The 14,582-nt window shown below is 38.8% G+C and overlaps 1 protein-coding gene across 1 annotated transcript; it reads right to left on the bottom strand.

Moving 5' to 3' along the window:
• Positions 1–810: 810 nt before the first annotated feature.
• Positions 811–12,710, bottom strand: MYL11 (myosin light chain 11). The gene is made up of 7 exons (XM_026711888.2): positions 12,576–12,710; positions 9,625–9,714; positions 3,208–3,283; positions 2,996–3,100; positions 2,831–2,909; positions 1,878–1,926; positions 811–1,177 (listed from the first exon to the last, which is right to left on the bottom strand). Exons 1-7 carry the CDS (start codon positions 12,576–12,578, stop codon positions 1,073–1,075), a joined length of 507 nt encoding a protein of 168 aa, XP_026567673.2. The 5' UTR covers positions 12,579–12,710; the 3' UTR covers positions 811–1,072.
• Positions 12,711–14,582: the final 1,872 nt, after the last annotated feature.

The following is a 14,582-nucleotide window of genomic DNA, read 5'->3' on the forward strand; positions in this document are numbered from 1 at the left end:
AATGGCTGATTGAAAAGGAAGAACCAGAATGGAGAGGCAAATTCTCACAACTTTTGATTCATTCATCTGTGGCTTTGATCTCACTAACAATCACCTCCCGCCTCTTAATAGATTATCTCTAGGCAAAAATAATCACAATATTTTTTTAAAAGTGATCTTTCCTAGGAAAAGGGTACGAATGGATTTAGTGAACTAACAGTTACCATTATGTAAACATGAAACTCAGGACATGGGGCAACCAGTCCCCAGTGTAAGAGCAGCAGACAACATAAGGATTACTGAAGCATAATACAATGTGCAGATTTCACCAAGGATGTGGGTGGGAAAACTGGGTCCTACATGGGAGCCAAAATATAAAAAATGTGTAAGTGAAGCAATATTAGACTTGCTACCTGAGTTTAAAAATTGTATGTGATTAATTAACCTATTTTACTCAAATAATTCTTTGAATTATAGATTAAAAACAACTTGTTCTGAATTCAGAAGCAGATATTTTCTTTTAGATAAGTTACTAGGATTGGCAAGGTAAGAGGTGATCTTGTCTCATTTTCTTTCACAGAAGAAGGAATGATCTTTTAAGACTACTTATTACTAAGGATGTGTCTCAAAACTATTTTCTAACAATTGTACCGGCCACACTGAAAAAAACCCGAGTTAATTAATTAACCATTGCAGTGCTAAAAGGAAGAAAAATGATCACATTCAGAACCTGAAGCTAAATTAGTTTTAGGAATGGGAATGGGGCACCATTCCAATCTGTGCTAACATTCTGTGGCCTGACCAGACAAGCAGACTGTGAAAACAAGGGCCTTAGAAACAGAGCTGTCCTCATTTTTATTAAGACATTTGATGGTGTGAAGTCCCAGTTAGATTAAGACTAGCTGTAGTGAGTAGGGTCACTTTTGGGGGGCATAATTTTTCTCCCCGTAAGATAATAAATAACAGATTGAGATGTTTGTTGTTTGGTTACAAAAGTGTGGATCATCAGGGACCAGCATAAATGAAATTCCCCAGCCTAGGGGTGTCTAGGTGGATTTCCCCACAAAGCAAGGGTGAAAAAAATTACAAGGTTTTATTCCCCTTCCTTGTCCTCTCCATGTGTGATGACATAGCAGATGTTCTTGTAGTCAACATTGCCAGCTACATCTGGAGGGAAAGCGTGCCACATGTTCTTGATCTGCCAGAAACAGAGAAGATTATGTTGAGGTGATAGGATTGCACTTGATGACTTTCAATGTTTTCAACTGTCACTCTAAATCAGTGGTATTTCTGCAACTTTAAGACTGGTGGACTTCCACTCCCAGAATTCCTCAGCCGGCTCCTTAGCCATGAAAGAGGATGATTGTGCTTGTTGGCACGGCCCAAGAAGAGTTGTGGGTGGCTAACAAAAGAAGGATATCTCATAAATCCTTTGTTTAATATGCTATTCAGGATTCAGATTTGTACTAAAAGAGAACAATATAGTTTGTTATAGGTTTCTTTCCTGGCTTGATCCCCTCAGTCTCTGATTTGCAAGTCTGGTTTTTAGCTGACTTATGTGCAGAGAGAATGTGAGTGTTAATATCTGTTTTTATTCTGTGGTAACAGAATAAAGTGCTAGGCAATCCTTGGAAGAATCTTACTGAGTTGAAAAAAGTTAAGCATTGACTCTGGCCTCAGACTGACCTCATATATTTAAAATTAATGTAATGATTTAATGAAATCAATACAGTATATCCAGGTTATCTTTTATCCTTTTGTCCTAGTTCTACAGATTTTAGATTGAATGGTTGACAACATGGAAAAATAACACTGAAATAAAAGATATGGGCAAGGGGACTCTTAACTGAATAAAGAAAAAAATGAAACATCAGCAGGATGCAAAGAAATTTTCTTACCTCTTCTGGAGTGAACCGGTCACACTGGGTAGTCAAGAGTTCTTCCAAGCTGTAGCGAAATAAGGAGAAACATAATATGTTACAAAGGCCCTAACATATGTTTCACCTGATCCACTTGTCATCTAGAATATACTTTAATGGTGAGACATGGGTTGCTTGAGCAATTAATCAGGGAGAATACTGCAAAGTGCCTATAACGGAGAAGGACATCATGGGAATCTAGTAACTGTTGTGGTCCATCGGTGGCCTGCAGAGCTGGCAGCAGAGTCGGACAGTGAGGAGGAACATGGGCCAGTGCTGGAGTCTGGGGAGGGCTTGGAAAAGGGATCTGCGTCTGACACAGAGATGGGGCCAGGCCCATCTGAGAGTTTTGTGCTGACTCCGGAGCCTCCAGAATCTGACATCAGTGAGGCAGAGGAACAGGGGGAGCAGGTTCCCAGTGCGCACTTGCGCAGAGCTGCCAGAAGGCAAGAACAGTCAAGACAAAAGGGGCAACTCGGGAGTAAGGCTTTGAGATGATTGGCTCCTCCCATAAGACATAAAGGAGAAGCAAAGGGACATGAGCCTTTGCAGGAAGCAACTTTGTTCGTTCTGATTGGTTTAAACTCTGAAGCTCTGTGCTGACTTTGTGTTCAGTTTGGCCTTATACAGCTAATTGGCAACTTAGTTGTTGGCAGCATTTCCAGGGAGATAAAGGTGGGTGCTTATCAGCCTTATCCTGAACAGACTGTAGCAGACTTCTGCTGGACTATTCACAAACTGTTTGGGACTCATTATGGGCTGTGGATGAATATAATTTATAGCTGTTGAAATAAAAAGAGGGTTTTAGGGATTAAGCATGTGATAGTTACTGTCTCAGGAAGCTTTGGTCAGAACAGTAACAGCCATTTTAAAATTAGATCTGAACAGACTCAATGCTTCTGTTGGAAGTGAAATGGGAGGTAAACACTCACAATTTCTTCTTGACATTCCCCTTGCCCTCGGGGTCCAACACTTTGAAGGCACCAATGATGACGTCCTCGGGATCAGCACCTGATAAGACAGGAAAAGTAGTAAGATGCTGGAACAGGTTATATGTCATATAGAAGAAGACTGAGAAGAACAAGAGACTGTCTCACCCTTCAGCTTCTCCCCAAACATGGTGAGGAAGACAGTGAAGTTGATGGGACCACTGGCCTCCTTGATCATGGCATCTAACTCCTCATTCTTCACATTCAGGCGACCTGTGCAGAAAGGAAGAAAGCTTAACTGATGAGGATTTGATTTAAGGGTCTAATCATCCATCCAATTTTACTTTACACTGTTTCAGCCTGCTCTCTTTTTTTCTTACCCATAGCAGCAAATGTATCTCGCAGGTCCTCCTTGTCAATTATGCCATCTCTGTTCTGGTCAATAACAGTGAAGGCCTAGGAAGCAGCAGAAAAAGAAATACATTAACCAAGTTCATGCATTATATTAAATGGGCTTGTTGAGCTATTCACAATGGTTTTTTTCAAATGCTACACCCAGCAAAAATTAAAGAAACACATTAAGGCACGGCATAAAATATGAACCCAACATGTTTAAGCTCTAGAAAATTCACCTTCCTCTCCCTGTCCTACCAAAATGAACAGTTTCCAGGATTTCAAAATGGCAAACTAACTAGTTTATAATAGCTTCTGGGTTTACACTTATCCACTCTCAACATATACCTAAACTGACTATATATCAGAGGTCCACAAACTTGGCAACTATGCTGGCTGGAGAATTCTGGGAGTTGAAGTCCACAAGTCTTAAAGTTGCCAGGTTTGGGGACCTCTGATATATATGCCAGTAAAGGAGGATATTTGTAGCTCAGGATTGACATGAGGGGTCCTTGGCGTTCTTCAGTGCTTTTAAAAGAGCACTCCTTGTTAGCACTGAGGATGTTACCTAGTTGGGTAATGAAACACCTGTACGAAAACAAGCAAGCCCAGAGAGAACCAAGGACCCCTCATGACTACATATACGTTATGTTGTCACAAGTTTTGCAAACCACAATGTAGTAGAGTAGACGCCTTCATTTCTGAGCAAGAAAGCTTTTTCTGTTTTTCTGAGAACTGGTTCATCACTTGAGGACTGCCATATCAAGTAGCATGTAATTAATCTATAGCAGGGGAAACTAGTGATGACATTGTTTTGGATAGCGGCCAATGGACAAACCAGCAGCATGGGGTAGGCAGAAAGATAGGTGGTTGTGATGTCACAGTTGAAACCTTGCCTATTTATAGAAATAAAAGGATGGGACTTTGATCATAATGACCAGCTTGCCAGCTTTGACCTTCTCCCTCCCCCGCTTACCCTCAGCTGCAATGCTTTTTCTAGATGCAATTCATAGCTTTAATTCATTTAAATTCAAATTTATTCATCAGGCTTTGATTAATTACAGCAGAGATCAGGAATTAGTGATCTTCTAGATATCTGAGAGTTTTCATTCTTATTGACGTTAGTTAACATGATCAGTGATGGAAGCCTGCCGGAACTGTAACCACACTCTAAATTGAGGGCCCAGCATTGTCTGTTCCTAAATTGGGTTAGGAAAAGAAAATATACGAATGGAGAACTTGTACAATCTGCAACATATATGGTTGTTGAATGTATGTATCTACCAATGTTCGTTATTTAATAATTAGGTGATATACAAGTGGAAAACTACATAAAACCCTACATTTGAACTATCATTAACTGCATGTAATTTCTTCCATTTCACAGCACAACCATCCTTATGGTTGAGCCTATGGAATGCCATATTTAGTTTTGCATAAATATCCTTTTAGAAAGGATATTTCAACTCGCAGGAGAAAAGATTCTGGCTGTGAAAACTGGTATATATCAGGCAGAAGAAGTAATTGATTTTGAATGACGAATATCTTCTAAATAACTTCTCTCTTCCCAGTATTTTGTTCCAAGCCCTTCTAGCCTTCAATTATGCAAACTGGATACAGCCTTTGATTTCAAACACCACATCATAACAGCAAAAGCTCAAGAAACAAATCTGTGAAAAATACAGTAATTCAGTATTGTTGACATAGCTGGTTATCATGCTAAGGCAGCTTTTAAAGAATCGTCTTTGACTAGATGCATGCAACACAAAGCACAAATTATGTTGTATCAATTGGAAGAGCTAGATTCATACAATACATTAATCCAAATTAAATAGAATTTTTGCTTATTATGATACACAAATCCAGTGGATTTGCATAGCACAGTAAGCTATAATTTTATTTAATTTGGATTAATGTATTGTATAATAACCATATAGAGCCAAAGAAAGAAGATCTGTTAGTGATTTTGGTAATCATCTTCATCATCAACAGTTAAACTTGTATGTCACCTGGCACTCAACACTTCTGGAAAGTTCCTAAAACTCAAACAAATTACCAAAAAAAAATCAATGAAACTTAAAAGACGGGAAGCATGTAAAAGTGAGGGATCTCCGTTCCTTTGCCCAAGGCCTGGGTGAAGAACCAGATCTTCATGGCTTTTCTAAATAACAGAGAAGTGGATCCCATCTGGAGTTGGGCACCCAGCTGCTGCTGAACCCTAGACACAAAATAGTAGCTCACTTATGTTTGTGTATATTTCAAGACACTTATAGTAGTTCTTTAGCCCGCAGTAGGTTTAACGGACAATTTAAATGAAAGTATTTTAATAAACATTCTGAACTGGATATAAAAAAAAGACCAGTGGTTTATTTAGTTGTCTGCTTATTTAGCAATTCATGATAGATTGGAGACATGTTAACTTCAGCTAGTACAATCCTCCTCTCCCTCCTCCCTTTTCTGCAGCTGTGCCCTGGAAACACCTGTCATTTGATATCCTTCTTAGCTTCTACCAGGAATGTGAACAACCTTAAACTGTCTCATATTAAACTCAAATCCCTCCCTAAGGGGACAGGTGGTACATTCTGAAGGGGCTGTTGATGAGGTCTCCAAAGACTGGCAGGCACTAGTGGAATTCACTCCTCCCTCCTCTCACAGTTACACCCCTTCTTTTTTTTTTCTTTCTTGCTAAATGTCTATCTCTTTCCAAATAAAAATGAAATGCTAGAATTTAGCAAATTGAAAGAGGCTGCACTGGCAGGGCAAACTCAGTCAAAAGGCCCACACTGTCAGGCAAGTCCTTGCCATCTTACTCAGAGGGATGAGGCTCTTTAACCTAAATGTAATGTTTGCTATGTCATGCAAACATAGAATGGCTACCATTTAGGGTACAGGAAAGTCAAAATGTGTAATCTACAACCAGCCTAGATTTCAAATTCCAATTTTTTGGTAACCCAAAGGCCAATAAACCAAGCTAAGTACTGATTAAGAAGCAGTATGTGAATAAAAATGGTGGAGAAACTGGGCTTGTCTCTCAGATTTTCAGGCTCAACATGTTGTGTGAATTCTGAAGAGCAATATGGATTCTCTACACGGTGAAAGAAGGGGAAACTATAAACTTCCAGAGAATAAATAATAGGTGGAGCAGAAGCTGCATCATCTCAACTGTCTAATCTTGTAATTTGGATGGCTGGAGAAATACCTCAGGAAGCTTTTCCAATTCACATTAACTCCCTACCCCACACAGACACACATATACACTCAAAGAAAAGGTCTTGACTACTTGGGGTGGAAGCCGAGAAAGCTAATGTAACATCAGCACCTGGGTGTCAGCAATGTACTCAGTACTTGCCTGTGGTGATTCTCAATCATCCAGGTCACAGTTATCTCCAAGGAGCTTTTTTAAAAGGCAACCGGAGTGTTTCTTACTTGAGGAAGAAGAAAACGTTCTGCTTGTCACCAGTTGTGATGGTGGGCGATGGGATGACCCCCACCCTCACAACTGATGAAGCTTCTTGGATGAGAAGCGAAACCTTTTCTTCTTCTTCCTCCTCAAGGAAAAAGCAGACCAGTTGCCTTTTATTTAGCACTTGCTGAATAATGGTGAGAAAGATCCTCTTCTCTGGGGAAATTACATTTTAAGTTCAAAAGCATAAAAGGATATTCTGAAGCAAAGCGAAGACAACCAAGGCTGTCCAGAAATCTTAATGGCAAACCTACCCTGTTTCCCACAAAAGACCAAAAATATTCTAGCTAGAAAAATACTATGTTTGGCACACAACTTCATCCTGAGTCAAATCCTCAGTTCATCCTCTTCATTGTTCTGGATGGCAGGATCTCTCCAAAGAGCTTCAGTCAGGATGGAATTCAACAAAGGCAGAGCTCAAAAAGCAATTGATTGATCCCCGAAGAGGCAAACTAATCAAGGAGAAATGAACCTGGGTTGCAAAAATCCTGATGCCTGCTAGATAATAGTCAATAACTAGGATTTTTTTAAAATCCCTTCCTGCCATCCAGCGAACGTCCATCCAGATCTGGTATCCTTTGATCTAAATATCCAGATTGTTACTTCTGCTAGCCTGTATTCAATCAACCTTCCAAACTTCATGCCCTCCCGTGATGTTACTTACTCACCCCGTTCCTATAATGGGAGTTGTAGTTTTGGATTAGATACCTCATCTATTGTATAGGCTAATTTTATTTCATTCAATGATGCTAACAGATACCTATAGATTTCAGCAATATAAGCCTGGGAGCTCTGGGACCAAAAACTAAGAGACTGTGTTTCCACCACAGATTTACCCAGTGGACTCTACCTCTACCAAGTAGAAATGTAATATTTTCACCCTTAGCAAACTATAGGAGAAGGAATGGTAGGAAGGGCAAAAGAATTAAAATGAAGGAAATAATCACCTAGTCCTCCTGAAATTCCATGATTACATTCAGGATTATTGCACAATGCAGGAGCCCATCTGAAGACTGCCACAAAAATCTATAGGTGCCACAAAACTCTATAGGTGATCCTCGGTGTTACCAGTCTCACAGCATTCTTGTAGAGAGAAGTAACAAGAGGAAGGGAAGAAAGAAGGCAGGTCTTGTTCTTTGGGTTTTCTGAAGGAAGGCAGGTGGCACATGCAATTAAATAAATATGCACATTGCAAGAACTGATCTGTCTTCTCATATTTTTAAAAGCAGGAGCCCTTAAAAAATAAAGAAGGTTGCAGGAAAAAGAAGAAAATCCAAAGGAGCTTCTATGATAGTTTACTACCTACTCTACTTCTAGTGTAGCTTTGGTCTCATTTATAGTTGATCAATACCTTAAGACCGAAAGACCTTCAGGCTTCATTTTTAATGGAAATAAAGAGGCTTCTCGCCTCCTCCTCCTCCCCCCAAACTAGCCAGCCAGAATGGGTTTCTAAAGATCTCCTTGTAAGGCTTTGCCATTTGCTTCATCCAAGCACAGATGTCACCTCTTTGCTCAGTCCTCCTTCACCCAAAATAGACCCTGCTGCATTGCAAGGGTCTTGGAAAGGAAACACCATCAACTTTGGGGTGGGGTGTGTGTGGAGGTCTACTGCCTGCCAAAGGGCAAAAAATGCACCTCTGAAATGAAGATTAAGAATTTAAAAGGCAAGGAGAAGAAACTATCTCCATATGGAAAGCTGGTCTTCGCGCTCACTTTCACAGGTGAGAATTTCTATTCAAAGTCCAAATTAATTTAAAGAACAATGTCCTAAGGAGAACAACCTGGAATTACCCTTGGGAAAGGAAAAGCAACATTAATAGGAGGTTAAAAGGCTGGTCTTCCATGCATAGTTAATAGGTTCTAAGCTCCAAAGCAGGATTTTGGGGAGACATATACTCATAGTTGCTCATTATTTTGGCTCTTCCAAAATATGGCCAAGTTTACACATCATAATAATCCATTACTCATGGTCTACAAACCCAGTTTTATCCAGCTTTACACATCACAAGAATTCATGGCTTACTTAATCTCAACTTACTAAGGAAAACAAAAATAAACTAGCACTCAACCTACATATCATAGGGAGACAGAAGAACATTTTTGAAAGGGTTGATCCACCTATAATATCTATGGATTTCTACTTTCCCTCTCCGGATTGTTCTTCACAATAGTCTTCCTCAAGGTGGCACCTCAGGTTTGGCAAAAAATAATGCCCATTATTTCCAATCAACAACCATTCTATCTGTGTACAATGGAAACTCAACATATATTAGAATGGACAACAAAATTAGGAAATTTTATTTAAAATTTAGAAGCATTCAATAGGATCTGCAACAAATAGATAAGAGGCAAAAGAAAGGAAAATTAATAAATGATGGGCCTCTATTTGATGGACATAATTTCAGGAACAAAGAATCCCTATTTTTGTAAAGGTTCAGACTCAAATCAAACCACCACCAAACCCATACATGAGCAGATACCCACATGTGGATTCTTGAGGTAAATTATGTTTTAAAAACTCCTCTATAATTTATCTAATTTATATTTAGTCACTTCTGATGAAGTTGAGAAAATGTAGCTGGGATTCATACAATACATTGGGGTACACTAAACTGCACCTACCTGCATATGTAAAACAGGCTAACCTGAAAGATTTAATTAGGTTTTATTAAAACAGCCAAAATTTCTGTGATTAGTCAGCAATGTTTTTCAAAGGGAAGACAGAATCTGAATTGACTAGTACAAGAAGCTTTGTTCTTCAAATTCATTCCTATATATTCAGTGATGTAGTTAAAAAATCTCCTAGAATGTCAATTTTGGGTGGTGCTCCTGGACAATGCTCATCGGGATCCAAATTCTTCCTTTAATGGCATCACTACATTTGCGGTATTTCCTAATGGATGACACCCCTTCCCACGTCCATCTTTGTTCTTGTTCTTACCTCTTTAAACTCCTGGATCTGCGTTTGGTCAAACATGGAGAAGACATTGGAGCTTCCTTCTGCTGCCCTTCTCTTTGCCTTCTTGGGTGCCTGGAAGAGAAGAAAGATGGGCATCAAAGATCAGCTCATTGCTGATAGGTGAGAGTCTCTATTCAAATTTGAAACTAGATGAATGAAAAAAAGGAGTGAACCAGTGGTATTGGTCCTAGCACAGCCATAACTGGTTAAGAAATACATAGGTCACCTAGTTATGACTTCCCCTTTACAGTTAAATGACTTATCCTTCAACTTAAATTGTAGAACTGATTTATAGTTTTGTACCTTTCTCTCTGCCAAATGTGACACAAACCAGCATCTTTGGTCCTACTTTGTCCTAATGCATTTTCTCTTCTTTGCCAATGTGTAAGCAGTCAATTCATGTGACATGAGAACATCTTATTAAGAAAGGATTCCCACCATGCAGTTTGTAGAGTTAATTTGTCTCTTTTTGAAAATACATAAACGGCTTCAGTTATAATACACTCTAAGCAATATAACCAAGAAGATTTCTGAATTTGATTATGTAAACCATATTTGATTGTTTTTTACATTTTTGTCTCCAGGGGCAGGGAACCTTACTAAATATCAGAAAATATTATTTAACTTAATAATTGTTTAACTTAGTAATTAAAACTTCCTTTAAATGTTTTTTTGTTAGGCATGTATTTTCAAAATATTCTATTTGTTGTTTTTTGTTATACAAGTGAGGGGAGGGGTTAATCCGTAAGGACAATCCAACCTTGCTATAGCAAATTTTATTGCTATAGCAAAAGTCTGAAAACTTGGAACATTGGAGAAAAACATTCATGACTTTAAAGAAAGTGTATACTTTGGGTTGAGAAACAGCAGAAGCATCTACTCTTACTTTCAATACAAATACGGAGTTGATAACAGTTCAATGCATCTTTTCAAAGTCTCATTTCAGGTTTGTAACAATTAATTTCCACAAGGGTGATCTTTTCTTTTAGGCAACTATGTTGTATGTGGGTATTATAATTTTCATCTTCCCCAAAATCACTTTTCAAGTTTTAAGTTAATAAGTAATATGGAAGTAATTAATTAATAAGGAGGGTCCTTTAATCTCCTTTAAAATGAGAGCCTGGGGAAATAAAACATGTATAAACAAGCCCAATTTGATGATAAATGACAACTGTTTCAGAAAATAGCACTAATCCACAACAGGTGTACCTAACAGAAAAAAGGGGAAGGGGCAGACTATATATAATACAGGCATACAAATAACTCCAGCTGGTTTCGTACCCATACATGAAAAGAAAAGCATAAAATGAAAATTTTCTCTCTTGTCTCTCTCAACCTTATCAACTATGTCTCCTTCTGAATAAAGTTGTTTTATATATAGAAAATATAGAAAATATAGAATTATGATTTATATCACAGGAAATTATTTAGAATGACTGTGATTATATGGAGATAATTTCAAGAATCTCTTTTCTATAGAGTGGCTCTTTCTTGATCCTCAATTCCTGAAAACTGGTGTATGTGTTACTTCGAGGAAGATGGGACACAGGTGGCAAGGCAAAAATGGAATGAGAACTTGAAGATCCAGACAATCTAAGTTGATCTCTTTCATGCATTGAACCAGAGCAAAAGTACGAACTTTGGGATATTGGCTAGAGATAATGCATCTCAATCCTCTAATCGTATTCAGTTGGCCAGATATAAAAACCCAGTAAAATTTTGGAAACTCTTATAACAAGGCACAGAGTCATGGCTCGAGATGATGGGATTGTAGGCTGGAGGCCTCAGGTAGAGAAGGCTAATATATATCTGCATGCTGACAAACTAATCTTTTAGCATCAAGAATGAGGGCCTGAGAGATTCAACAGTCCAAACTATTGCAGGTTGTCTTTTCACCATGGCCAGACTTACAGGAATGTTTTGGAAGGATTGCTCTAAAAACATATCTTACAGAGTTTTTCACTCCTACATTTCCTCTGGTGTGGCTTTTTAGAGGAGAGGTATACCAGGCATGCAATGAAACTTCAAGGGTGAAGGAAATGTTTTTTAAAAATGTATTCTTTGTTTCTCATTTGGAGAAAAAAAAACCAGACAGGTTGCAGCTTCCTTTGTCTGAATCTTATGGTGCCTTGAGGAGTTTGACTCAGAGGCTCCTGTCTGGTCAGCAGCTGTCCAGCCACCCTTTCCTTTGTTCCTTTTTTTTAAAAAAAATGCAAAGGCAAAGAGCCAAAAGATTCCATGATCCTGCTGTATTATTCAAGGAGCATTAAATCACAGTAATTCAGTGATTTGAAGGGATTCACCTATAAGATTGAAGGCCCAAAACCAAATAATGCCAAGTATTATTAAGCAAGAAGATGGCTTGGGATGGGATATATGTGCAAGATCACAGCCATTTCAGAAAGTGAAGAAAATGAAACAGAACGATGGATGTCAGATCATCACCAATAGACAGTAATTTGATAGTCTGCATGCCTTAAGCTCTTCCAAGTTTCCTTCCCCATCTCAAAAGAGCACAGATGCCTTTGGGTTCTCATAGTCCTCCCTGTCTCTCTAACAGCCCCAAAGCTTCCCCTTAACACATATATTCCTTTTTGTCCAGACATTTTAAAAAGTCCTAACTGAAAATACTCAAAATTCACTCACGTATGAAGAAGAAAAAGCTGAACTGGAGGAAGTTTTTTTTTTAAAAAAAAAAGTTACCTAGAGAATTTTTAACCCTTCTACACCTTCCTTTTGCAATTTTTATGCTTCATTATTTAAGAAGCTGCCCTATTCCGATGCTTGGCTTATAAAAGCAGATCAAGAGACGATTCAACTTTTTTTTTCTTGGTGTTGTAACATTTTCCACTAGTTTGGACTGAGATAGTCCCCCTGATTTCCTTAGACATCTACTAGGCTCTTGCCTGCACACCCAGTTTTTCCTCACTTACCATATTTTCTCAGCGGGCAGGTAATGAGTGAACAGCAGCTGTGGATGCGATGGGGATGTCCCAGGGGCCAGAAGGGCAGACAGCCTAGACACTTGGCTGTGGATTCCCCTGGGGTTATATAGGCTCCCTCAGAGGGAGGCGGGACAGCTAACTATAGTCACATCTTCAAGTTTGGGTGGGTGGAGGATGGGGGTAACTAGAAATAGACTCCAGAGGAGCGCAAGAGGGCCAAGTCCTTTCTTGGAGACAAGGTAAGTCTATTAGGTTTGATGGTCCATAATTCAACAGCCTTTATTATTCTAGGGATCAGTGGTAACCCAGCTCCAAATCCAAAGGGGATGAGCTCACAACCCACACAAACCCTTTGCTATGGTTTGCTTGATTATGGCTTGCCAATCTACCAATTAATCGTGGTTCTGCAAACATGTTTTTGGTCAATATATGAACTCAGTCAGGGGATAACTCCTTGCTCAAAAATTGACCCATAGAAGAAACCAAAAGGGAAAAAAATCAAACAAATACAACGTTTCTTTAAGGCATACATATTTAGAATTCATCACAGCAAAATCTGGGTATAAAATAATTGCATTGTTTTTATAAAAATGTGTCAAGGAATGTCAGAGATCCTGAATAACCAATAAATTTGTCAGATATGATAGACCAGGATTTGCAAAGTTTAAAACAACATTTTTAGTCTGAAATTTAAGCCATTCCATGGATTTTAAGGCTTGCTAGCTAATCTTTAACTAAGGATCTAGACATTCACTAGCATGATTGGACCGCTCATCCCTAATACGCTGGCCTGGAAAGCTGAGCATCAGCTTTCTCCCTGCTTAGGACACCTGGATTGATCCCCTCTATTGAGATATAGGAAAGCTTCAAGCATGAGCATGGAAGATCCAGCATGCCAAGATAACTTCTGTATTCCATCTTTTCCTTCCTTTCCTCCCGCCTTCCCTCTGAGCTCAAGGTATCCAATGTCCCTGAGAAAATTTCCTTTTTGGGATTGCTGGTTCAGCTGTCACTTGGGAGACACACAGACAAGAGCAGAAGCTCCTAAAGATAGCTATAAGAATTTCTTTCCTTGCTTCACTGCAGACTGGCTGCCTATTTACATCATCCTCCATTTCTTGTCTAAAAGAACTCCAATCATCCAAACTGGAGTCAGTTTGTTTTAATCATGAGTTTTTGAATTGACTGCTGTAGAGGGTTGGATATCTACAGGTAGTCCTTGGCTTATGTCCACAATTGAGCCCCAAATTTCTATTGCTAAGTGAGACATTTGTTAAGTGAGTTTGCCCCATTTTGCAACTGGCCTTGCCACAGTATGTTAAGCTGATAAAGTGAATCTGGCTTCGCCACTGACTTTGTATGTCAGAAGATTGCAAAAGGGATCACATGACCCCAGGACACCGCAACCATCATAAATGAGTCAGTTGCCAAGCATTTTGATCTCATGACCATGAAGATGCTGCAACAGTCATAAACATGAAAAATGGTCATAAGTCGCTTTTTTCACTAGTAACTTTGAACGGTCACTAAACGAGCTGTTATATGTCCTCTCTACATTAGGCTAAAAGATCAATCAAAGTTTATGCACCACAGTGGTTCCGTTCATATATTGTACTAGGCCAGAAGCAAACAAGCCATCCTATGGCTCAGTGAGATATGTAAAGTCAATTGTGATGCATTTCTATATGTAAAACATTTCTAGCAGGACTACCAGATTCTGTAAAAGCTTTGTTCGCTATGCCATCCATCTGGTAAACTGGCAAGGTTCATTTTCCTCACCATATACATGTATACAACTGAACTAGACTGTGTTGTTTCTCTGGGTCATATAATATATGAGGGTATATGCATAATTTTGTATCTATTTATTTTGCCATGTTTATGTAGTGAATATTGGGAGAAAGTGAATGAAATTTCATTTTAATGTATGCCAATTAGTGTACATTCAAAGTGACAATAAAGTTATTGTAGGTCTATATTTAATCACATGTTACA

Source organism: Pseudonaja textilis, chromosome Z, assembly GCF_049901715.1.
Source record: "Pseudonaja textilis isolate UNSWEBS1 chromosome Z, rPseTex1.2, whole genome shotgun sequence".
NCBI lineage: Eukaryota > Metazoa > Chordata > Lepidosauria > Squamata > Elapidae > Pseudonaja > Pseudonaja textilis.